The sequence below is a fragment of the Ceratotherium simum genome, chromosome 4 (assembly GCF_057802395.1).
Source record: "Ceratotherium simum simum isolate JZ-2026a chromosome 4, ASM5780239v1, whole genome shotgun sequence".
In the NCBI taxonomy this organism is placed as follows: Eukaryota; Metazoa; Chordata; class Mammalia; order Perissodactyla; family Rhinocerotidae; genus Ceratotherium; species Ceratotherium simum.
In genome coordinates this window covers 86,766,606-86,793,347 of record NC_141903.1, presented here as the reverse complement: position 1 = coordinate 86,793,347, position 26,742 = coordinate 86,766,606, and the positions used below count along the sequence as shown (strand labels likewise).

Genomic DNA, 26,742 nt, shown 5'->3' with positions numbered 1-26,742 from the left:
TTCATGAAATATTTTTTTCTACCACATTTTCTCCTCTTCTTCTGGAACTCCAGTTAAACCTATCAAGACCTTTTAGTGTTGTCCCATGGGTCTCTGACTCTTTGTTCTTTTTTTTTGCCCTCTTTTGGGTTGGATAATTTCTCTTAAGCTATCTTCAAGTTCACTGACCGTTTTTGTCTTTACTACTATATTTTATAATCATCCAGCAAATTTCAGATATTGTATTTTTCAGTTCTAGAATGTCCTTTTAAAAAAAGTTTCTATTTTTCTTTTGAAGTTTTCTATGTTTATTCTTTATGAGCATATTTCCTTTGTGCCCATTAGCATAGTTATAATAACTGCTTTAAAATCTTCACTAAATCCAGCTCTGTTTCATCTTGCACTTATTTGGTCTCCATTGATTGCCTTTTGAGTACTGAGTTTTGTTTTCTTATTTCTTTATAGATCTTCTGAATTCGGATTGTATTCTGGATGTTATAAATGATACCTTGTAGAGCCTCTGGATTGAGTTATATTCCTCCAGAGAGTGTTGATTTTTATAGTTTTGTTTTACCAAACAGTTCATTTGATTGGTTCAAACTGTAAATTTGGCCTCCATTGCAAAGGGCAGCAGCTAAAATACTACATTTTTATCTTTAGCTGCACTGCTTAGAACCTGTCCTGTGCATACATAGTTCCAGTGATCAGCCTGAGATTTGAGTAGATTTTATATACAAATTTGGGATTTCTTCCTTTGGCTTCCTCTTTTTCAGCATTTTCCCCTTACTTTCTGGTTGCTGTGGTTGTTCCAGACTCTCTTCTCTGATTCTTCAAGCTGCCAAGGCTGAGTGTTTCTGTATTTTAGCAACACTCTTCTCCTTTGGTAGCCACTGGGGCCTGCCATCAGGCTAAAAGCCATGAATTGAAAACTTAGCTATGGCCTTCCCTTCTTCCATGTCTTGATGCTCCCTCCAATTTTTACCCTTTTTTGGTCACTCTACATTGCCTTCTGGTAATTGTTTTGTAATATTTTGTCCAGAGTTTATTATCAGTGGGAGAGTTGGTCTAATTAAGGAACTACTCAGCTGATACCAGAAGTGGAAATTCTCCATATTAGCCATGAAAGTTGGAATTACAATAGCCTTAAAACAATAGAATGATAACTAATATTTATATGGTACATCTTTGTTGTAAAGGCACTTTAGTATAGATTATCTGATTTATTATGATTGTTAATGATATGGTAGGCAGAATACCAAATGCATAGGTGCTGCTATGCTTTGTGCCAAAAACCTGGGCAGGAAGTGCATCTGAAGTCTGAATTCAGCATAATAATCTGTATAACACAATATGATAACTAAAGCAAGAAGTTGGGGAGGAACATAGTAGTGGAAACTCTTAGATATGAGAAAGAATAGCAGAATTTTGTGCCTTTGGGGAGATGAGACTGTCACCAGGTAAATGGACACCAAGAGTAAGTATATAAAATATTGTCTTGCTACATGGTTCTTTCAGAGGTTCTCTAAATTTCAGCTTAAGCTTCCTAGGATAGCCTTTTCTCTCTTCGTGTCCTAAACTAGGTCATAGTTTACCACTACTTCCCAACCTCTTATTCTTTCTCATGCGACCCATTGTTTCACTGTGTTATTTTTATTCTTTACTTTTTAAAACTTTTAAAATAATCTTCATAACATTTATCACAGCTTGTAATTTTAAAAACTTAGTTTCTGTTTGTTTATTATACTGTAAGCTACATGAGGACAAGGACCATGTTTTTGTATGTCCAGCTCTAGCCCAGTGCCTAACATGTATTAGATGCTCAATCCATATTTGTTGAGGAATGAGTATATATACACATACATACATATATACATGAGTACCAAAGAATGCAAAGTACGAGAGTTATAAACATCTAATGTAGTCTGTCTTAAACTCTTTAGTAGAGTTGAGGTTTTTTTTTTTTCACCTAGATTTTGAAGGAAGTGATAGGCTTGAGTTGAAGAAAGTTATTGAGGGAATGCTCCAAATTGGGAGGAAGAAAGGAGTGGAAAGAAGATTTGGGGAAATTAGTAAAATAATATTGGCAAGAGTTAGTAACTGCTTTGTAGATTAGGGATGAAAAAGGTTTTTTTATAAATATGGAGAAAGCTACTAGATGGCGGAAAAAATTTGTTAAAGAGTTAAGGCTAGGCAGATAGTATGGAGTCCCAGAAAATACAGAGAATAGGAATAATAGGGGAAAAGCAGCTTGAAAAGGATGATTCAGGCAGTGGTCGTGAGTAGTAAGATACCTGAGGCACGGAGATGAGTGATAAAAAGCAATCAGGGCTTTTTGTTCCCTCTTGCTTCTATGTTTCAGGGTTCTAAGGTCCTGAGGTGATGGAGTTAAAAGCAAGTATTTATAGGCTATTGTCAGATTTCTTTGTAGTGAAACTTTCTTGTTCTGCAGCTTTTGGATAAGCACAAGAATACAGAGAGCATGGTGGAGCTCCTGGACTTGTATCAGATGGAGGATGAAGCCTACAGCAGCCTTGCAGAAGCCACAACTGAACTCTATCAGTACTTACTGCAGCCGTTCCGAGACATGAGAGAACTTGCCATGCTACGACGACAGCAGATCAAAGTATGTATATATTTTTAAACCTAAATAGTAGCCTGCCTGTTTCATAGTTCTCAGCCTGACTGGCCATGCATCTTAATTACTAGAGGAGCTTTTTAAAAATGCAGATATCTGCTCCTTTCTCCCCAAAGATTCTGGTTTGGTAGGTTTGGGTTACATACAGCCTGAGCACCCCTCAAAAGGCAATTCTGCTGGACAGCCAGGGTTGAGAACAGCCTAGAAAGTAAAGTTGTAAATACATTAATACATTGAGAGATCCCCATTTTCCCATTTTTCCTATACTTCTCTTTTCCCTCTACTCTTCCCTCCCTTTTAATGTTTTGGATACTATGTAATCCTAGATTTCTTTACCAGAAGTTTTGGGAACATCTGTTTTGGGAAGACCTTGTTTTGAAAGTTATGAGGATTTAATGTGAAGCTTTAAAATTCATGACATTTAATTTTCCGGTATAAAGTATGTATTACATTTTTTGAGGCAAGTGTTTAAGGGTTTCGTTTTATGGTTGACCTCAAATCAATGTTACTATGTTTAATTCACATGGAAATGTTGCTGCACTAGGACAGTAAAATTCTGTTTTTGCATAATGGGTTAAGTTGGAACATTATGTAAGAAATGTGTATTTGAAAAAATTAGCAGTTATTCTGAGAACTTCGTGCTTAGGGGCAAGGATGAGTAGTATATTTGAAAAATTATGACAATGTAAAGCATGTCTGTGTGTATTTTTTCCCTTTACTAATGAATCAGGATATAGAACAGCACAGACTTAGTCACACAATTGACACACTCTCCTTTATTAATACTTTTGAAAAGTAATGGGTTGTCAGTCAATTTTATCATAAACTTGGCATTTTGGTTAAAATGGTAAAAATACTTGTAACTAAGAATTTTTAGACACTAGAATTTCCTCCAAATTTTTAAAAATGAACTGTAGATGTTTGTCTGTTGAGAACTTGACTGGAAAGCCAGGAATGAACTGGATGACATGGAGGTGCCACCTACTTCTAGACTAGGCTGCAATGTTTAGCAGACATAACCTATACAGCTTAGCATTGACTATTGGAATCTATATGCATTTTTACTTTTATATTAATTATATCATGATTTGTATTGAGTATTCACATTAGCAAATTGATTGAACCTATTTGTTAGGCCATATTGTCTACTAGCATCATTTATTTCTCTTGGGAAGCAGAGGATAGGTGAGGAGGAAGAGACAATATATTTTTAAAGTTTATAACTTTTTTAAAGGTAAAAATGGTATTTTACTACGTTTCTTTTTCTATGACACTGCCCCTAAAATGCCCCATCAACTATGACTGCTCTTTTTTTTTTGTGAGAACGATTAGCCCTGAGCTAACATCTGCCAATCCTCCTCTTTTTGCTGAGGAAGACTGGCCCTGGGCTAACATCCATGCCCATCTTCCTCTACTATATATGGGATGCCGCCACAGCATAGCCTGACAAGTGGTGTGTCGGTGTGCGCCCAGGATCTGAACCAGCGAACCCTGGGCCACTGCAGCGGAGCACGTGCGCTTAACTGCTTGCACCACCAGGCCGGCCTATGACTACTCTTTTTTCTTTACTCTTCTTGTCAACTTTTGAATTAGAAGTATTTGTTAGTAAACAACTAGATTTAGTTTGCAAGCTTATATAGTGTGTCAGACAAGTGTGTTAAATGGTGCTGTTACATAAAATAGCTCATTAAATCCTTACGTTTAATTCTTAGAAAACTAATATTGGGATGATTTATGTAACCTGTACGCAGTTAGTAAGTGGCGGAGCTGGTACAGTATTCAAATTCAGGTCTCTGATCCCAGAGGACTTTTTTTTGTTTTTTTTTTTTTACTGCATTACTGGTTAGTAATTACTTTTAAGTTAAAAAATTCATACTCAGGATAAAAGCAATTATAATCAATTTGGTGAAGTATTTGTTATAAGTAGTACTAAAAACTATTATTTTGTGTACTATTACTGTGTGGATGTTTGCCATAGAAATATTTTAGTTTTTATGGAGATAATTTACAGCCAGCTAACTCATAATGGGACCATTTGTTTCTGTGTTTTAAAATATTTTTGTGGGGCCGGCCCGGTGGTGCAAGTGGTTAAGTGCGCGCGCTCTGCTGCGGTGGCCTGGGGTTCTCCGGTTCGGATCCTGGGTGTGCACCAACGCACTGCTTGTCAAGCCATGCTGTGGCGGCGTCCCATATAAAGTGGAGGAAGATGGGTACAGATGTTAGCCCAGGGCCAATCTTCCTCAGCAAAAAGTAGAGGATTGGCAGATGTTAGCACAGGGCTGATCTCCTCACACACACACAAAAAAAGAGATAGCAAACAGAAAAAAATATATATATTTTTTTGTGTTACTAAGTCAGGCTAGCTTCATTAATAAAAATATCTTTCTCGCACAAACTTTCAAATTAATCTTTGACTCTTAATTTAGTAAGATCCGTTTAGTAACTTTTGTATTATCAAGATACAGAATTGGCACCTAGAACAGAGTAAGATTTCACCCTGACAGTAGTGCTGTCAGTGTGGTGGGTTTTGTATGCACTGAGCTAATCAATCATCAATTAAAAAAAAAAAAACATGAGATAAGGTAGGGAAAGCAATTGAATGTGTATTTATATCTATGGTAGTATCATTAATATTCAGACTTACTCTAGTAGTATATTATTTTCTTAAGTGTCAGTAAGAAGGGTATGCATTGAATTGATGGTATTATAAATGCTTTTTCTAAGTACTAGCCTACAGTGACTTTTATTAGTCCGAATTGCTAGTGCTGTCGTGTCTCAGAAGTGATTGCCCTGTGTGGAGCCAATATAGTCTGGCAGGACTCATTGCCATTTCTGGGGGGACTTATTTCATTCTGAGGTTTTTCTTTTCATGTCGTTCTTTTTGCTACTCATTTCCTCTCTCTGTCTTTCTGGGAAATGAGCAGCCTTAGGCCCATAACCTTTCAATCTGAACCCTTGACAAATATTAGGGGATAAAGCTAAAGCTGTGCTTATAGAGAAATTTATAGCTTTAAGTGCTTATTAGAGAAGAAAGGTCTAAAATGAATTATCCAAGCTTCCACCTTAAGCAGCTAAAAACAAGAAGAGCGGGTGAAACCCAAAGATAAACAAAAGTAAAAAAAAAAAAAAAATGAGTGGAATCAATGAAAGGAAATAAACAATAGATAAAAATTAGTGAAACCAAAATCTGGTCATTTGGGAAAAAAAAACTCTATATATTTTGTAAACCTAGCTAAATTGAGTTTTAAAAAAGAGAACCACACTCATTCAACATAGTTCTGGAGGTTTTGGCCAGAGCAATTAGGCAAGAAAAAGGAATAAAAGGAATCCAAATAGGCAACAAAGAAGTGAAACTCACACTATTTGCAGACTACATGATTTTACATATAGAAAACCCTAAAGAATCCTTTGGAAAACTATTAGAAATAATCAACAACTACAGCAAAGTCGCAGGGTACAAAATCAACCTACAAAAATCAGTTGCATTTCTGTATGTTAATAACGAACTAACAGCTCAAAATGATAATACCATTTACAATTGCATAAAAAAGAATAAAATATCTAGGGATAAATCTCACCAAGGAAGTGAAAGACCTATACAATGAAAACTACAAGACATTATTGAAAGAAGTTGATAATGACATAAAGAAATGAAAATATATCCCATGCACATGGATTGGAAGAATAAACATAGTTAAAATGTCTATATTACCTAAAGCAATCTACAGATTCCATGCAGTCCCAATCAGAATCCCAATGACATTCTTCACGGAAATAGAAAAAAGAATACTAAAATTCATTTGAGGCAACAAAAGACCCTGAATAGCTAAAGCAATCCTAAGAAAAAAGAACAAAGCTGGAGGCATCACAATCCCTGACTTCAAAACATACTACAAAGCAATAGTAATCAAAACAGCGTGGTACTGGTACAAAAACAGACACACACATCAATGGAACAGAATTGAAAGCCCGGAAATAAAACCACACATTTACGGACAGCTAATTTTCGACAAAGGAGCTAAGAACATACAATGGAGAAAAGAAAGTCTCTTCAATAAATGGTGTTGGGAAAACTGGACAGCCACATGCAAAAGAATGAAAGCGGACCATCTGCTATCACCATTCACAAAAATTAACTCAAAATGTATCAAAGACCTGAAAGTGAGACCTGAAACTATAAAACTCATAGAAGAAAATATAGGCAACACACTATTTGACATTGGTCATAAAGGAATCTTTTCAGATGCCATGCCTAGTCAGACTAGGGAAACTAAAGAAAAAATAAACAAGTGGAACTTCATCAGATTAAAGAGCTTCTACAAGACAAACGAAACCAGGATCAAAATGAATAGACAACCCACCAGATGAGAGAAAATATTTGCAAAACATATATCTGACAAGGGGTTAATATCCATAATATATAAAGAACTCACACAACTGAACAACAAAAAAACAAACAACCCGATCAAAAAATGGGCAGAGGAAATGAACAGACCCTTCTCCAGAGAAGATATACAGATGGCCAATAGGCACATGAAAAGACGTTCAACATCACTAATCATCAGGGAAATGCAAATCAAAACAACACTAAGATATCACCTCACGCCCGTTAGAATGGCTGTAATCACCAAGACAAAAAACAACTAAATGTTGGAGAGGATGTGGAGAAATGGGAACCCTCATACACAGCTGGTGGGAATGCAAACTGGTGCTGCCTCTATGGAAAACAGTATGGAGATTCCTCAAAAAATTAAAAATAGAAATACCCTGTGATCCAGGTATCCCACTACTGGGAATATATCCAACGAACCTGAAATCAACAATCCAAAGAGGCTTATGCACCCCTATGTTCATTGCAGCATTATTCACTATAGCCAAGAAGTGGAAGCACCCTGAATGTCCCATCAAGAAAATGTGGTATATATATACAGTGGAATACTACTAAGCCATAAAAAAAGACAGAATTGTCCTATTTGCAACAATGTGGATAGACCTGGAGGGTATTATGTTAAGTGAAATAAGCCAGAAAAAGAAAGACAAACACTGCATGATTTCACTCATATGTGGAATATAAACCAACACATGGTCAGAAAGAACTGTATTGTGGTTACCAAGGGCAAAGGGGGTGGGGGGTGGGCACAAGGAGTGAAGGGAGACATGTATATGGTGATTGACAAACAAAAATGTACAACCAAAATTTCACAGTTATAAACTATTAAGACATCAATTAAAAAAAAAAAAAGAACCACATATCAGTATTAGGACTGAAAGTGCAGATATCACTACAGATTCTACAGCTATTACCACGGTAAGGGAATATGAACAAATTTGTGCCAATAAATTCTACAACTTAGATAAAATGGATATATTTCTTAGAAAAATACAAATTATCAAAGGATTCAAGGAGAAATAGAAAAATTTTGGTAGCCCTATATTAACAAAGTTGAATTCATAATTTAAAACCTTCCCACAAAGAAAACTCCAGGTCCAGATGACATCATTGGAGGACTTATCAAACATTTAAGGAAGAAATAATACCAATCCTGCACAAACTCATTCGGAAAACAAAGGAGGGATTACTTCCCAACTCGTGTTTGAGGCCAGCATTATCCTGATACCAAAATCAAATGACGTTACCAAAAAAAGAAAACTACAGATAAACATCCCTCATGAATTTAGTTGTGATAATCCCTAACATGGTGTTAAACAGTAGGATCCAGTAATCTAAAAAGGATGATATTCTGTGATTAGGGTTTATCTCAGAAATGCAAGGTTGGTTTAACATTAAAAAATAAATCAATGTAATTCACCATATTATCAGAATAAAGGAAAAAAAAACAATATATTATTTCTACAGATGCAGAAAAGTATTTGACAAAGTTCATTACCCATTCATGATAAAAACTCAACAAACTAGGAAGAGAGGGGAACTTCCTTAACCTGATAAAGGGCATCTATGAAAAGCCTAATATCATACGTGACAGTAGATGACTGAATTCTTTCCCCTAATATTGGGAAAAAGGCAAGACTGTCTACTCTCACCACTTTTATTCAGTATTTTTTTGGCGTTCATAGTCAGTTCAATAAGCTGAGACAAAAATAGAAAGCATAAAAATTGGAAGGGACAAAGTAAAGCTCTCTTTATTTGTAGAGCACATGATCATGTATGTAAAAACCTTAAGAAATCTTAAAAAAAAAAAGCTACTGTAAATAATGTGTAAGTTTAGTTACAATGTCAGTATTAAAAATTCAGTTGCATTTTCTGTCTTCTAGAAATGAAACAAAAAAAGGTTTTAAAAATATCATTTACATTAGCATCTCTGAACATGAAATGCTTAGGGATAGATTTTACTAAAATATGTAAAAGTCCTATATATTGAAAATTATAGAACTTTGCTGGGAGAAGTTAAGAATAGCTAAATAAACAGACTATGTTATGGACCATGAAATGGACCATAGTAATAGATTGGAAGACTCAGTAATGTTTAGATATCAGTTCTCACTTAATTGATCTATAGATTCAAATTAAAATTCCAGTAGGTTTTTTTTTTTTTTTTAGGAAACTGACAAGCTGACTATAAAATTTATATGGAAGGGCAAAGGACCTAGAAGAGCCTTAACAATTTTGAAAAAGACAAAATTTGGAGGACTTACGTTACCTGATTTCAAAATGTACTGGAAAAGTTAGAGTAATCCAGACAGTGTGTATTGGCGTAGGATAGACATGTAAATCCATGGAACAGAATAGAATTCAGAACCATATAACCATAGTTATATGGTCAGTTAGTTTTTCCACAAAGGTGACAAGGCAATTCAATGGGGAAAAGAATAGTCTTTTCAACAAATGGTGCTAGAACAACTGCATACCCACATAGAAAAAATGAACTTCAGTTTTTATCTTAATACCGTACACAAAAATTAACTTGAAATCTTAGACCTAAACATAAAAGCTCGTACTGTACAACTTTTGTATAAGAAAACATAGGAGAAACTTTTCACAGGAAAGGAAAAGCAAAGCTTTTTTTTAGATAGGATGCAGAAAACTTGACCCATAAACTAAAAAAAATTGGTAAATTGGACTTCACCAAAATCAGACACTTTTGCTCTTTGAAAAATTAAGAAAATGAGAAGGCAAGCCACAGACTGAGAGAAAATACTTGTAATACATCTGAAAGAGGAACTTTACATCTCGACAAGACAAAAACCAAAATATTAAAAAATGGGCTAAATATTTAAAGACATTTAAAGAAATGACACATAAGCACATACAAACGTGCTCAACATTTTCATCGGGGAAATTGAAATTAAAACCATAATGAGGACTGGCTGTGACCTGTTGGTTAAGTTTGCCGTGCTCTGCTTCGGCGGCCTGGGTTCACAGGTTCAGATCCTGGGTGTGGACCTACACCACTCATCAGCCATGCTGTGGCCGTGACCCACATACAGACTAGAGGAATATTGGCACAGATGTTAGCTCAGGGCAAATCTTCCTCAGGAAAAAAAAAAGCCATAATGAGATACTATTACACATCGATTAGAATGAGTATAATTAAAATTTCTGGTCCCAAGAGCTGGTGAGAATGTAGAATAACTGGAATTCTCATACATTGCCAGCAGAATTTTAAAGTGGTACAACCACTTTAGAAAACAGTTTGGCAGGTTCTTCAGAAGTTGAACTATACATACCTTAGAACTCAGCCATTCAACTCCTAGTTATTTATACAGGAGAAATAAAAATGTCTGTTCACAAAAAAGACTTGTACACTAATGATCATGCCAACTTTATTGAAAAATAACCCCAAACTGGAACAACCCAAGTAACATCAACAGGTGAATGGATAAACAAAATGTGGTATTTCTATATAATAAAATAATACTTGGCAATGCAAAGGAATTAACTACTGGTAGACAAAACAACATGGATAAATCTCAAAGTCATGCTAAGTCAAAGAAGCCAGATACGAAAGAGTGTATACTGTGTGAAGGGATGGATGGCAATGGCAAAGGGGCATGAGGAAGGTTTTGGAGGTGATAGAAATGTTCTGTATCTTGATTGTAGTGGTTGTTTCTTGGGTGGATACAGCTATCACAGCTTATCAGATTGAGCACTTTAAATGGATTCACTTGATTGTATGTAAATTAAACCTTAATAAAATAGCTTACGAACAATCATGCTGAGCAAAAAACACCGGCCGCCGAGTATAAACCGTATGATTTTGTTTAAGTGAAATTCTGGAAATGATTGCTCTGATCTATACTGACAGAAAGCTAGACAGTTGTTGCCTGGCGTGGGGCAGGGGAGGTTGAGAAGGGAGCAGGTATAACAGAATCCTTTGGAGTGATTGATAGGCTCTATATCTTGATTATAGTGGTTGTTACATGGGTATATAAATTTGTCAAAATTTACACTTAAATGGGTACATGTTGTATGTAAATTATAATTCAATAAAGATGTTTTTTTTTAAGAAAAGTAAATGAGCAGTATGTACAAATTTATGTAGAGGCACACAAAATGGGGTGATTAACACTGCCTAAAGATAAATGGAAAAAGAAAGATTGAGCGCCTCACTGTTGAAGAATAAATAAGAATTCAGCAGGGAGTGAGTAGGTATGTCTGTCTTGGAGATTGGAATTGAGAATATTCCAAATAGAGATATATAAAAACAGGAAAGATATAGTGAAGAGGCATAGTACTTGTGCTAATTATTGAAACAAATTACTGAATCATCACACCAACCCAGCAGCATTGGTAGATGCCAGTAAGTGGCATAGCTGGAATTGAAACATGTCTGTTTGACTGCAAGGCCTACTGTTGTAGTTACACCACAGGGTGTGAATTGTTTGGTATGCCTTGGGTCTCAGGATTTGTAGGAGATGAGAGGAAAGGTGGTCAAGAGCTAGAATGCTATGGCATCCTGTGGAGTTTGATCTTTACTCTTGAGTCTCTTTAAAAAAGAACTTAATTTCCAGTAGTTTCATTAACCTAGATATTAAGTATGACAGGAAAGAAGTTAACTTGGCACCCCAAATGTATAATGTATTTGTATATTTAATATTTTATGATGTTAACACTAATACCTAATGCACTTACTATATATTTTATGTTAAATATATTTTAATATAGTCTTAATTATTATATTCGTGTAAGTGGTAAAGAGTTTTCATTAACCCTCTGTCTCATATATAAGCATTGAGCAGCTCCTCCCTACCCAGCATTATTTTAGGCTGCAAGTCTTTCTGAGATACACACCACCTCTCAGACTCTTGAGTCTAATATGTTGGTTCTCAAAAACGTGACCAGACAAACCTGGAACCTTGTTAGAAACAGATTCTTAGGCCTCACATCAGCTCTCCTCTACTGAAACCCTAGGGGTGGGGCTCTGCAATCTTTGTTTTAACAAGCCTTCCAGGTGATTATGATGCACACTAAAGTTTGAGAACCACAAGTCTAAGAAAACTTGAACCAGCTAAGGGATGGAGCACACTGAACTCAGAGTTACAGTCTCTCTGGGCTTCAGTTTTCACATCTGTAAAATGAGATTTAAAGTAGATGATCCCCTCTAGATTTTTAAACCTAGCGTGTTAATGAGTCAGGGTCAGTTAGTGAGTTGGCCTACTGATTATCTTCCTGGATCAACTATAAGAACTTCAAACACATTGTGCAACTTACTTTTAATTTTTGCTGAAAGTAAATAAGCTAGAGAATAGAAGACATCGGCAACTCTCCCCTCCTGTTTGTAGCCAGTCACCTCATTTTGCTACTTATCTCCTGGTTGAATCTTGAATGTGCTCTTCTTCCTCCTATTACCCCCACCCCCCGCCCTCGACCAAGCAAATCTATAGTTGTCTTTGTGACAATAAAAGTAGACACCCACCCCTACTCCCTACCCCAGCAGACAAATTAGAAAAGGGCCCCCTGCTAGGCACGTGCAGCAGTGCACATGGCTTGGCAAAGCTCGGGCTGGATATCAGTCTCCACTCTGCTCCCTTGGTTGGATGCTTTTGTGCAGAGTGAGTTTTTACACCGTTGAACCGTTATATGCTGTGTAGTATGCACACTGTGAACTATATAGTGCCACCACTATACGTTAAGGTACTTATCTCTTATCTGAGCATTTTTTTTTTCTTTGGTTTCCTCGCCTTTAGTTTTCCTCGCCTTTTAAAAAAATGCGTCATTTCACCCTCTTTCCTGAGAGTATTACATTTAATATTTGCTTTGAGTATAAAAATACATGAGTAGATGCTGCCAAATCTAATCATGTAATTATGTTAATCAAGAGTCACCTTCAGGTGGCTCCTGGGCCTCAAAAATTTGCATTAAGGGTACTACTACATCAATATATTCATGAATTTATCTTGGCATTTGTTGCGCCTAAAAATCTGAATTGTTTTTCTTTTTCACTCTCCCAACAATAGATAGGAAATACACTTAAGCTTAAGTTTCTCATATAAAACTCAATATCCAAGCAAATGATGTACTTTATAATATGTAGTTCCATGCCAAGAATTTGTATTTATAAACTAGTCTCACTATCCTAGCTACCTAAACTGACACATACTTTTTTCCATGTTAAAAACAGGCACTGTTTTCTTTCTAGCTCTGAAATTGAAAACAGAAGTGTCATTGTTTTTAGCACATGATTCAGCTGACCAGTGCTGTACATCTTCAAATTTGCCAAGTTAGGAAAGGAACTTAGGATCCTAGCTTAATGTCTTAGGTACAATAAACTATAAACAGATTTTCAAACAGTTATCTGTAGCATTAGCTGCTGAGTTTCAGAAGTCAGTTAAAAAGCATTAAAAAAGTGTAGAAAGCACATTTGTGTTCTGTATGTTTGAATATATATGTACAGTGAAGGTAAAGATAATCCCACAGCAAAGTACAAGTTATCTTTCAATAATGACCACTAGATTTTTTTTTTTTACTTTTTCTGTCCAAAAAGCCGTAATGCGAGGTTTTCTCACTTCTGTGTATTGTTTAGCCAAGCAAGTGGAAAACATTTCTATCTTAGTGTTCTGAGTTAAGATTTTTGAATTTTGAACACTGCTTGTTCTGTTTATTAAATTTCTATTCCATTGTTGGGGTCTGATTGGAAAATCAAACCAGTTGTTTCAACAGAGGGAATTTAATGTAAAGAATTGTTAACTAGGAATAAAGTTAACTAGATAATTAAGAAGGCAAGAAGGTAACTCTAAAATATCTGAGTTAACAGTTGCAAAAATAGCCACCACTCCTAGCACTGGGGGTACAAAGAGGTGGTAATTTTTAAAACTGTGGTGTAGAGGATGGGCCCTGTGAGCTGCCCTCTGAGAAAGACAACATTGCTCATCTTCTGCTGGTGTGTCTGAGCTCAATGGAGAGGCCTGGACCCCTAGGGATAGGACACTGGTGGGCTAGTGCTGGTTTGTCTTGGGGGGGTGCACAGTGAGTCTAGTTCTGCAGAGGTTGGAAACTGCAAAATGGATTCTGTTAACTGCTTCAGGAAGGAATTGCAGATTCTGGAGTGAAGAAGCAAGTCTGGGATGATGCTCATAAGAACAGCAAACAGGAAAGTCAAGTGTTGCAAATAGGAAGAAGCAAATCCCTTCTCCCTCCTCCAGCTGTTCCTGTTGGCAAAGCCTAAATGTGGTTTGCAGAGCCCAAACCCTAGCATCATAAGGCAGGAAGTTGAACTTGAAGCTGATAGACTAGAATTTACATACATCTTCAGACTTTCCAAGTTAGAAAAAACAACTTAGTAACCTAGCTTATGGTCTTTGGTACAATAAACATACAAGTTCTTTAAAGGGTACGAAGTTTAATCATGTCATTGAAATGGACTTCTATCATAATGTGCAGAGTAAGAGTTTAAAATTTTGGCTGCAGTGCTCAGTTTATTAAATTTCTATTCCTTACTTGTGAATGCTAATCTTATGCTTTTTTAACGTACGTGTTTTAAAATCAGAGGTAATCACAACAAAAGTGCAGGGCCAGCCCTGGGGTGGCCTAGTGGTTAAGGTCAACGTGCTCCGCTTTGGCAGCCTGGGTTCAGTTCCCAGGCATGGACCTACACCACTCATCTGTCAGTGGCCATGCTGTGACAGCGGCCCACATTACAAAAGAGGAAGATTGGCAACAGATGTTAGCTCAAGACGAATCTTCCTAAGCAAAAAGAAAAAAGAAAGAAAAAGCACAAAACTTGATGGCTTTGTTACAGTAAACAAGGCTTCTAGAACCCTTAAATCTAAGCTGAAGTCTAAATATGCCACTTACTGCTAGGAATCCCACAGTGGTTTCCTGTTGCCTGTCGAAGTAAGTACAAACTCCTCAGCTTGACCGTTAAAGGCCTCCTCGTAGTGACCCCATCCTACTTTTCTGGTTTTGTCTCCCATTACCCTTATCTGTTTTGCCTAAACTCCAGGCTCGACTGCTCTCTGTTACCACGCACTGAAATTACCTGCCTCTAGGCTTTTGCTCAGATTAATTCTTGCCTCCAGGATGCCTTTTGGATGGTTCTCTTTCCCATATACTCTATATTACCTGTCAAAATCCTACCCCTCCTTCAAAGCCCCCCTCAATTATGAGCCTCACTAAAGTCTGTCCTGATCTAAGCAGCCAAATATGTTCTCTCCCCACAAACCTTTCATTTTTCTTAGAGGTCTTAACTACCTTTATTCTTTTTACACAGAGACACTCTCACCATCTTTAATACCTGGCTACAATTCTGCTTGTTCTTTAAGAATTCACTTACTCATCATTTCCGTTAGCAAGTCTGCCCAGACTTTGCACTCCAACCTCCACAGCTGGTGCTCCCCGTGGTATCTTAGGCATACTCTACCATGACATTTTTTCATACTCTATTGTAATTCTTTATCTGGGTGTCTGTGTCCTCCCTAGGCTGAATATCTTGCTATGCCTAGTGCCTAGTGAAATACTGGCACTGAGCAGATGTAATGCATCATCATTTTGAATGAATAATTGAATGTTACAAGATTTGTCAAAGGTCTCACAGTTAATAAGTAGAGCCAGGTCTCATAATTTCAAGACAGATTTCTACATCACAGATATCTCTGCCTACCCCACCCCCCAATTAGACTGTAAGTTTCTTGGGAGAAGATTATGTATCTTACTCATATTTATATCCCCTGAAGCATGTAGTACAGTGGTTTCTTTATTCAAAGTATATAATTGAAATGATTTCCAAATATTAGCCGTGGGAAAGTCTAAAAGGGAGAAAATATCAACCATATCCACTAGCATCATGTAAGTTTGTCTGCTGTGATGTCAGACTAGAAATATAGTAATCATCTTCTGAGAATTAAAAAATTCCAGTCCAGATGAGTAGGGAATCGGTATCAAGAGTCCAAGCTGCTGCTACTGGCTTAATTGTCTTTGCTTGGCACTATTTATATAGTCCCAGAAATGGAGCTCACATAATTCTGTTTTCCAACTATTAAGGAAGACATTTAGGTTGTGCTCATATCTCCATTTCCCCTCTCTCCCCCACACACTGGAAAAAAGAGGTAACTCATAATTTTGCCTCTTGCTGGGCCTCGTATATGAAAACATGAGCTCATTGTTTGCTTGACTGGAAACAGGAAACCTCTGCGATAATGTGTCTTCAGCCTGTCTAGTTGGTGTGGCTTATGAACCCGAGAAGAGATAAAAGCATTTTTTTCTTGTTCATTATTGTAAAAGCAATATATACACAATAAAGAAGATTTGGAAAGGGCAGATTTTAAACAGGAAGGAAAAAAATCACCCATAATCCACTACCAAAAGATGACATCAATAATAATACTTGTACATATTTTGTCTTTTTTTCTGGACATTCTTTTTTTTTTTTTTTTTTTTTTGTGAGGAAAGTCAGCCCTGAGCTAACATCCATGCCAATCCTCCTCTGTTTGCTGAGGAAGACGGGCCTTGGGCTATAACATCTGTGCCTATCTTCCTCCACTTTATATGGGACGCCACCACAGCATGGCCTGACAAGCAGTGCATTGGTGCGTGCCTGGGATCCGAACCCCGGGCCACCAACAGCGGAGCGCACGCACTTAACCGCTACGCCACGGGACCGGCCCCTGGACATTCTTTTATGTAATTGAAATTTTATCTATGATTTTGATCTGTCTTCACTTTATTATAGCATAATCATTTCCCTTTGTCATTAAAAACTTGATAAGCATTATTAATTTTTGCATAGAATTATATTTTATGGGTGTGTCATATATAACTAATAGATATCGGATCTGTTTTTTCCTTTATTTCAAACAAGATTGCAGTGAACATCTTTGATTATCATTATTTGAAGATATTTTCTTAAGTACCTTCAAAGAGTATGATATCATAAAATACTTCCCGGAAAAGATTTTAATCCATTTATAATTCCACTAGCAGTGTATGAGTGTGTGCCTGTTTCATCATGACTACACTCACCCTGGTTAGTCTGATTTTTAATATTTACTTAATGAGTCTTTCTAAATGGCTTGTTATCCTACCATTTAAAAACAGCTATTTTGTGTCTTCTCTCCTCCCCTCTCCTACACTAGTTTATTCTTGTCTGAGTTCTTTCTTCACAGGGGAAAACAGAGATCATCAAACAGGAGTTCCCGTTATGCTACCTCTACCAAATCCAAAATGCCTTTCTTTGTTCCCATGGAGGAATTGTCCCTCCATTTACCAAGAGCAAATCCCTACACCAGTACTCTGGATCCTGTCCCTTCCCATTTTCTTCTCAAGGACCTCCCTACTCTGCTTAGCCCCATCTCTTTTCTGCATCTTTAGGTTCTCCCCCTGCTGGATACTTTTTACCACCACTCAGCCTGCTCCATGATCTGCCATTAAAATAAAACAAAAATCAAAGGGCCTACCCTTAAGTCTTATCCTTTTCTAGCTCCACCCTATTTTCTCTATTCCCTCAAACAATCAAATTTCTCAAAAGAGTATTTATTTATACATGTGTCTACATTTCTCTCCTCTCATTAAAAACATATCTGGAAGTGAATTTTTTATTCATTCAATCATTCAGGAAATATTTTGGATTGCCTAGTTCATGCCAGGCTGTGTGCTAGTGAAAGCAAAAAACCTATGCGTTCTCTGCCGTCGTGGAACTTGCAGAGGGGGAAGCAGTCAGTATTTTTAAGTTAACAAAATAATATAAAGTATGATTGTGATAAGTGTGAGGAAGGAAAGGTATATGTATTGCACTGAAGAGCTTATAATGGGGAGTCAGGGAAGACTTCCATAAACCAGTAACTGAGCTGAGATCTGAAGATGTGATGGGAGTTACTAGGCAAAGGAAATTTGCCTGTCCTCCAGAACTGTTGTTGCTAAGTTCAGTGATCTTCATGTTGTTAGGTCCATGGATACTAGTTGTCATCCTATGTGACCCCTAAGCAGTGTTTGACAGGGTCGATTTCTCCTCTTTTGAATCTTGTTCCTTAAGTGATTCCACACTTTCCTGGTACCCCGCCCCCCCCTCCCCCCCCCCGTTTTGGTTTATGTAGGCTCTTCTTCATACACTTCTGAGGGTTGGAATTCCTTAGGATTCAGTCATGAGCCTTTTTCTCATGACTTCCTTAGATGACCTCATTCACTCTCATAGCTTTAAATGTTTTTTGTGTATCAAGGATACCCAAATTTGTATCTCTGGCCATGACCTTTGCAAAGTCAAGCTTAACATATGCAAAATGAAATCCTTGGTCTTCTCTTTGAAATCAGCTACTCTTCCATTGTTTACTTTTTGAGGAACTGACAATTCCATGTACATATTTTTTCCCAGTGACCCTGGAGTCATTCTCTCTGACTTGACCCTTCTCTCTGCCTTGCCATTGTCCCTCTTAACACTGCTAATAAGTTGTTCACTGTGTGCTGGGAGCTATAGTAAGTACTTTTTCGTATATTTTTCCCTCTGTCTGGAAGACTTCTTCATTTGCTTGAGGAGTACTATATTGTTGCTTCAAGACTAAAACCAAATGTTACCTTCCTCTGAGTGTAAATTTCCAGGTGATTAAAATTTTATTTTAGTTTTAGACTGTTCAATTTCTATTTATTACACCATTTAGAGAATATGGTCTGTATTATTTTTACTTTTGAAATTTATTACAAATTTTTTAGTGTCTTATAGTACTTGATCAGTTTTTTAAAGTGTGCCATGTGTGGCTTAACATTTTTCTCTGTAATGTTTTTTTCCATCATCCTAATATAGTGTTATTAACTTCTTATTTAATTTTTAGTAGTTTTTTCTCAATATATGATGAAGCAGGATGGAGTGTACAAAGGATCCATTGCTATTCTTGCTTGATTGCACCTTTCTTACAGGTTAAACATACCTGTGTAGTGCTTTTATATACTTTTATGTTAATATTGTGACTTTTGTGAATTTTATTTTAGTATTCACCTGGTATATCCCTGTCCATCATTTGATTTTCAACTTTCCTTTGTCCTTTTGTTTTAGTTGTGACTCTTGTAAATAATACATAGCTGATTTTTCTCTGTCATTTTTATCCAGAGTCCTTCAGTAGGTAGATGGGCTGATTTTTATATTTTTTCAATCTTAAAAATTTTGAACTATTTTATTTATTTGTCAGTTATTAAATAAGTATTATATTGGCACAAATAGTTCCTAACCTGAAAATATAATTATCAGAAAGAACTAAATTTCTTATTTCAGCACCCAAAAATAATCAGTCTTAACATTTTGCTCTATGTCCTTTGTTTATATATGGAGGAAGGAAGGATGAAAGAGAAGGTAGTGAAGGAGGAAAGGGGAACAAATTTCTGTGTCAAATATCTTCAACATTATTGTTAATTTACTTCTTTTGTAAATTAATAGCTTCTACTATAGAGCAGGGAAAAACAAGTATTCTTTGTTTTAGCACCAGACGCAATGCATGATTTATAAACATTCAGTAAATATTTAAGGAATGAATAAAAGAAAGAAAGAATGAACTTCTTAATTTTTCTTTCTTTTCTCTAAAGATTTCCATGGAGAATGATTATCTGGGTCCCCGAAGAATTGAAAGTCTACAAAAAGAAGATGCTGATTGGCAGCGGAAAGCTCACATGGCTGTGCTATCTATTCAAGATCTTACTGTCAAATATTTTGAAATAACAGCTAAAGCTCAAAAAGGTGAGTTTCCCAGTAAAATTGTTCTTAGGTATTTCTGAAAATGAGTGGTTTAAGTATTTTATGTTTGCAGTAGTTATAGAGAAAAGCATATAAAGACCACTTATATCCTAGCAGTTGAAGAAGAGCACTATTACCAAATTAAGGTATATCCTGTCAGTCTTTTCTAGGCATATATGTTTACATATACCCCACATTTAAAAAATAATAGTAATGGGGTATTGGTATAGCATAATTCATTTCTGACAGCAACGATTCATAGTTACAGACCCCACAGCTTAAAGGCACAGTCACCAATAAGACTGCCCTCACTTCAGACACCACTTGCAAATTTGGGGGAGTCCCCAGGCCGTCCGAAGTTTTAACAAACTGGCTACGAATTTGGGGGTTCCCACAGCCCTTCTAGGATCAGTAATTCACTACGATGACTCACAGAACCCAGGAAAGCACGTACTTATGATTACAGTTTATAAATGATACAAATCAGGATAAGCCAAATGAAGAGACACATAAAGCAAGATCTGTGAAGGTCCATTCCTTCCAACTCCCTTCCATAGGTGGCCGCAGAAATCCTTCCATGGCTCCTTGATAGGCAGTTTAAAAATCACTGGTATTCCTTATTTTAATAATCTATCTACCTGGCATTAATATAGTTTAGGATTCAGGTTATTCTTTCAGCAAATCCATGTTTCCTTAAAAGTTTCACTTGAAGCGGTTTATTCCTTCAGAATGTCAATGCTGAATGAGATCGCTTTCCTTGATTCCAGCATCGTTTGGCATTGTCATTAAAAAAATAAAACCAACAATTTGATAGGTGAAAAATAGTATCATGTTTTTAAATTTTTCATTTCTTTGGTTATTACTAAGTATTGATCTTTTTTGTTTTCATGTAATAATTGGTGTTTGCATATCCATTCTTTTTTACCAGTTAATATCTTGTGCCTTTTTTTCTATGATGGTGTTCTTTTCTGTTGATTTGTAAGAGGTTTGTATGTTATATTCATTGATATTTATATTATTGTTATATATTAACTTCTTGACATCTGTTACAAATATCTATTCCTAAATTTTCTTATGACTTTTTTCATTACACAAATTTTATTTGTAAAAACAGTCAGCTTTTAAGAATGATGTCTTTTTAAATTATGTTAATTTGTTGCATTTTCTAAAGTAGGTTGCTGTGTTCCTCCAAATAGTTAAACCCTAGTAAAATCCTTTTAAGGTACCTGGATTTCTTTCTGAATTCTCTTTCCCATTGGTATGCCTCTTCTGTTCTTATGCTGTGATTATTGTAGCTTTATAATGAAATTTATTGCCCAGTTTATCATATAACCCCTCATCATTACTTTTCAAATTTTTCTTGGTTATACTCAATTATTCTTTCCTAAGATAGTATTGTAATCCTTTTTTTAACAATTGGAATTATTTCTTTTCAAACTAATGTAATTCTGATCAGAAATGCAATATCTTAGAATTTGACAAGAGGATTTTAATATTCATGTAGAAGAGTAAATGCTTGGTTTATTTCTATGTTAATGTGGTAATTTGAGAAAAATATTTGTGTGGTTGGTATATCTTGCCATTTATTCAAGTCTCTTTTTTTCAGGGGAGTTTTGTAGGGTTTTTATTTTTTTATCTAGGTTCTACACATTTCTTGTTCCATTCACTTCTGGGTGTTTTATGTTTTATTTTTGTTATTATGATTATGAAAGGGATGTTATTACTTTTAATAGATTTTGAGCTTTGTTTTTTAATCTTTAAGCCTTTGTTCCTCTTTTGGAGATGAATGTGATATAGAATGTATTGAGATGCTTACTCAGATGTTTTACTTCTAGACAAAGTGAAATTTGATAGCTATGATAAAAAACTGTGTAATTATAAGAGATTTTTATTTGTTGAAAAGTAAAGTGAATGTGGTTTGTTTCTTAGATTTAGTAAAATACTTCAGATAGGTGGAATATAGTTAACATTTAGTGTTTGGATGTAAATGCTTTCTTTCATTCTTTTAAGGTATGTTTTAGTCAACTATACCTTTTTGTTTTAATGTTAACCTGAGTGATTTTTGTGCATAGATGCTGGAAAAGGTATCTGACCATGATGCTTATTGCTACTTTTTAAACTCATTTTATAATTTCAGCCATCAAGGTTAATGTGTCCCATTTTGCCTGATCCTAAAATAGAGGTATCTGGCTAAGCAGGTGGCAGTATTAGCTTAGAAGGTTTTAAATAAACCATATTACTTGTCTCCCCATCCTCATTTTTATTAGAAAGATAGTATAACATCATTAAAGAATTTTGCAAATCACATGTACTCTATTACTCTGCCACCATTCTTCATCTCCTGTTCTTTCATGTACATTTCAAATACAAAAATATTTTCCATTTAAAAATACATTATATTAAGATGGGATATTTCTACAGAACTTGCTGATGTTGAGGATAATAAGGGAATACTACAAACAACTCCATGCCTACAAATTCAACAGCCTAGGTAAAATGGAACAATTCCTTAAAAAACACAAACTGCCACAACTCACACAAGATGAAGTAAATAACCTGAGTATCCCTATAACTAAGGAAGAAATTGGACTGTAGTTAAAAATCTTCCAAAAAGGAATTTTCCAGGCCCAGATGGTTTCACTGGCAAATTTTACCCAAACATTCAAAATACCAGCTCTACACAATCTCTTCCAGAAAACAGAAGAGGAAGGAACACTTGTAATTTATATTAAATGAGACTAGCAATACCCTAAATCCAAAACTAAACAAAGACAGCACAAAAAAAAAAAAACTTCAGACCAGCATCCCACATACATAGATACAAAAATCGTCAACAAAATATTGGCAAATTTTTAAAATGCTTAAAAAAATTAATAACCATGACCAAGTGAGGTTTATCCTAATTCAGTATTTCAATGCCAATCAGTGTAATTCACCATATTAAAGGTCTAAAACAGTGGTTTTTAACTGGGGGTGATTGTGCCACACAAAAGGACATGTAGCAGTGACTGGAGATGTTTTTGGTTGTCACAACTGCAAAGGGTGTTACTAGCGTCTAGCAGATAGAGGCCAGAGATTATGTTCAACATCCTGTGTTGCACAGGACAGCCCACCCTACATCAAAGGATTTTCTGCCCCATAATGTCAAAAATGCTGAGGTTGAGAAACCCTAGGATTTTTTTTTTTTTTTTAAAGCATGATCAATCATCAATAGATGCTGAAAAAGCATTCGACAAAGTATATCTGTGTGTCATGAAAATACTCAGCAAACTAGGACTAGAAAGGAACTTCCTTAACCTAATAAAAGCATCTACAAAAATCTACAGCTAACATCACATTAAATCGTGAAAGACTGAATGCTTCCCCCCTAAAATAGGTAAAAAATCAAGGATGTCCACTCTCACCATTCCTGTTCAACACAATGTAGTAAATATTAGCCAGTTCTCTTAGGCAAGAGAAAGAAAGAAAAAGCAAACAGTTTGGAAAGGAAGAAATAAAATTGTCCCTATTCATAGATGATAACATTGTTTATGTAGAAATTTGTATGGAATCTATTTAAAAAAACTCTTGGAACTAATAAATGACTTTCTCAAAGTCACAGGAAATAAGATCAACACAAAAGTGAATCATAGTTATCTGTCCAAGCAGTGAACAATTGGAAATTGAAATTTAAAAAACAATACCATTTATATTAATTCCTCACAAAATGAAATAGGTATAAATCTAACAAAACATGTTCAGGCTTTGTATGCTGACAATTACAAAACACTCATGAGAGACATCACAACCTAAGTAAATGGATAGACATTGTGTTCATGGATTGGAATACTCAGCATAGTAATGATGTCAGTTCTCCCCAAAGTGATCTGTAGATTTAGCACAATGCTTAGCAAAATACCAGCAGAGTTTTTTGTAAATATTAACAGGCTGGTTTTAATTTATGTGGAAGGGTGAAGGAACTAAAATAGCTAAAACAGTTTTGGAAAAAAAAAAAACCAGAACAACGTTGGAAGACTCACACTACCTGATTTTACAAATTACTGTAGAGCTACTGTGGCATGGTATTGTGGAAGGGATAGACACGTAAATCAGTGCAAGAGAATAGAGAATACAGAACTAAACTCACAAAACATGACTGTTTAATCTTTGATAAAGCAAATCAATGGAAAATAATCAATAGTGTTGGAACAATTGGCCACCCATATGCAGAAAAATGAACCTTGACCTAAATCTCATACCTTAAACAAAGATGAACTCAAAATGGATCTAAATGTAAAACTATAAAACTTCCAGAAGAAAACATGAGAGAAAAGTCTTTGTAACTTAGACTTAGATAGCTCTTAGCAATGACACCACAAATACAAGGTAAACTGTAAAAGATAAAAATCTATAAAAGAAAACTGTGAAAGATAAAATGTAAAAGATAAAAATGATAAAGAGTATGAACCATAAAAGAAAAAATTGATACGAATTTTATTAAAGTTAGAAACTTTTATTCTTCTAGGCACTGTCAAGAGAATGAAAAGACAAGAGAGTATTTCAGAGAAAATATTTGCAAATAACATATCCGACAAAATACTTATATCCAGAATATATAAAGAACTCTTAAAACTCAACAATAAGAAAACAATCCAATTAATAAATGGGGAAAGGACTTCAACAGTTTTCCAGAGGATAAAGATGACAGATAAGCACTTGAAAAGATGTTCGACATCATTAGTCATTAGGGTAATGCAAATGAAACTCACAATGACGTACCAATGCATGTCTATTAGAATGGCTAAAATAAAAAATACTGACAATACCAAGTGCAGGCAAGGGTGCAGAGTAACAGGAATTCCTCCTGCATTGCTGGTGGGAATGCAAAATTCTATAGTCTCTCTGAAAAATGATTTTGCATTTCTTATGAAGATACACTTACCATATGACCCAGCAATCCCACTCCTGAGTATTTGCCCTAGAGCAGTATGAAATTTTTTAAATAAAAATTAAAAAATAATGCATTATATTAAATATAGTTTCTTTGAATGTTTAAAGATCTTTCCCTGCTGTAAACTATTTTTATGATAGCTTTGTACTTAAACTTGGCTTAGAATCTGCTTTATAGATGCACTCTTCTCTAACATTTAAAAAAAGTCTTTGCGTTATAATTTAAAAAATATAACCATTATATAAAATTTAGAATATTAGAGGAAAAAGAAATCCCACATCTGTAATCCTACCAGCCTTATGTGACTACTTTGTGTGTCTGTCAATTCTTTTTCTCTACAGATGATTTATTACATAAATGCAATGATTCTGTATATATTTTCATGTATAGTTCATAGTTTGTTGGTTCTGATTCTATGTAATTTTGATTATTGCTCTTATTTTTTTATACTTTGCTGCTCCAGTTTTACACAAGACATCTTTCTGTGTGATGAGCATCACTCTAGGGTTCCAAATGCTTTATCAAAGTCATTTTAGACTTCTTTATATCTCAATTCTGGTGACTTAATTTATCCTAGCAGGTAGCCTTTGAGCCCAAATAAGAAGAGATAAATATTTAGTTTGCTTGACCTTTTAATTTTCCTTTTCTGGGCATGTTTCTCGCCTCCCATGTAAGAGAAACAGAATGAAGATCTCTGTATGGATTTATGCTGTTGGGAGTAATAGCCCTCCTTTATGTTTCTAATCAGAAGGTAACTTTCTACTTGCTCTTTTTAGAGGAGGAGTAAAATTTTTATTTGTTTCCTTGTATAAAGCCAGATGTAACCTCATTTTCATATATTACTCCTTAGTTTTTAAAAACATCTTAAATGGACCTGTTTCTGACAAGGATACACAATTTAGTACGTTAAATTTTTTTATAGATTTAACATGATACCTTGTAAACACCAGGACTGTGTTGGCTTCAGAGGTTTTTTATATATAATGATCATCATAGAGTATTATTACCGGGTTGTTATCCTGATAATGTAAATGATCATCTTAGCAAGAATCTTTATTCTTGCCATCAGAGGAAGAGAAGACTCTGTTTTAGATGTATTCCAGTACTGTTCTAGGGGTATTCCAAGCATTCTATATTCACAAATAATTTTATTCTTTACCTTCATGTTCCTAAAATGTTGGAAAGTAATTCCAAGTGAAGTGAACAGCAGTTAGATGTAAGAAAACGTTCTGTCCAAAGACATTGGAAGACAAAGTATTGACTAGCTCTTGTGGTAGATGACAACCCGGGACTGATTTAGAACAGGGAGCTGCTTCCTAGACATGGTCCTGAAGTGGGGAGCAAGAGAAAAGGCTCCCAACAGTTGGTGAGTGTGCAGAATGTTTCACTGTATGCTGTGATTACAAGTTCAGGTAAAAATGGTAGAGGTAGTAGACTAAGGGTTTAAACAACTTAGATGCTCGTTTTAACTGTACACTAAGGTGTGTAACCTTGCTTTTAAGTTACCAAACCTCCTCAGTTTTGCATATCATGTTTTGAAATCCGAAGGGGTAGACAGTGCATACTTTGCCTATTCCATAAGATTGCTGGGCAGATAAACAGAGATAACATATGGAAAATGTACTTTGAAAATAATATAACGTCATATAAGTATGAGTGATTGCGGTGGTGTATACATGAGAGAAAAAAGAAAAGAAACAAAACGGACCATCTATTCAATTCATGTTGCCATGTGAAGTGGCAGAGAGAATTTCAGTACCTATCATTCTTTTACTTAATTCCTTCATAAGCCTTCCGACTATGTACTGTATTTCTTTACTTTTTTCGCTCAAGGGAATCAAGCCCAAGAACAGTTTAGTTTCTTGCCGCAAGTTAAATATCAAATATGGGTGGAATTGGGAATTTAACTCAAAGCTATATAACTCCAAATCCCCAGGTGTTTTTTTCCTACAGTGGACTACTATATTGATCTTATGGCTGCATAAATATTATAATACAATTTTAAAAGATCAGCAGAAATTAAAAGTGGCAGAATCATTTGGTATTCAACCAACATGAGTAGCTTTTATTTGTTAGAAACCCTACAATTG

At 35.5% G+C, this 26,742-nt stretch overlaps 1 protein-coding gene across 1 annotated transcript in view; it reads left to right on the top strand.

The window, feature by feature from the left end:
• Positions 1 to 26,742, top strand: part of JMY (junction mediating and regulatory protein, p53 cofactor) — a 100,530-nt gene that overhangs the window by 35,066 nt on the left and 38,722 nt on the right. The window contains exons 2-3 of the mRNA XM_087430133.1: positions 2,429 to 2,602; positions 19,575 to 19,725. Coding sequence (XP_087286259.1) covers positions 2,429 to 2,602; positions 19,575 to 19,725 — 325 coding nt within the window. The remainder of the gene's footprint in view (positions 1 to 2,428; positions 2,603 to 19,574; positions 19,726 to 26,742) is intronic.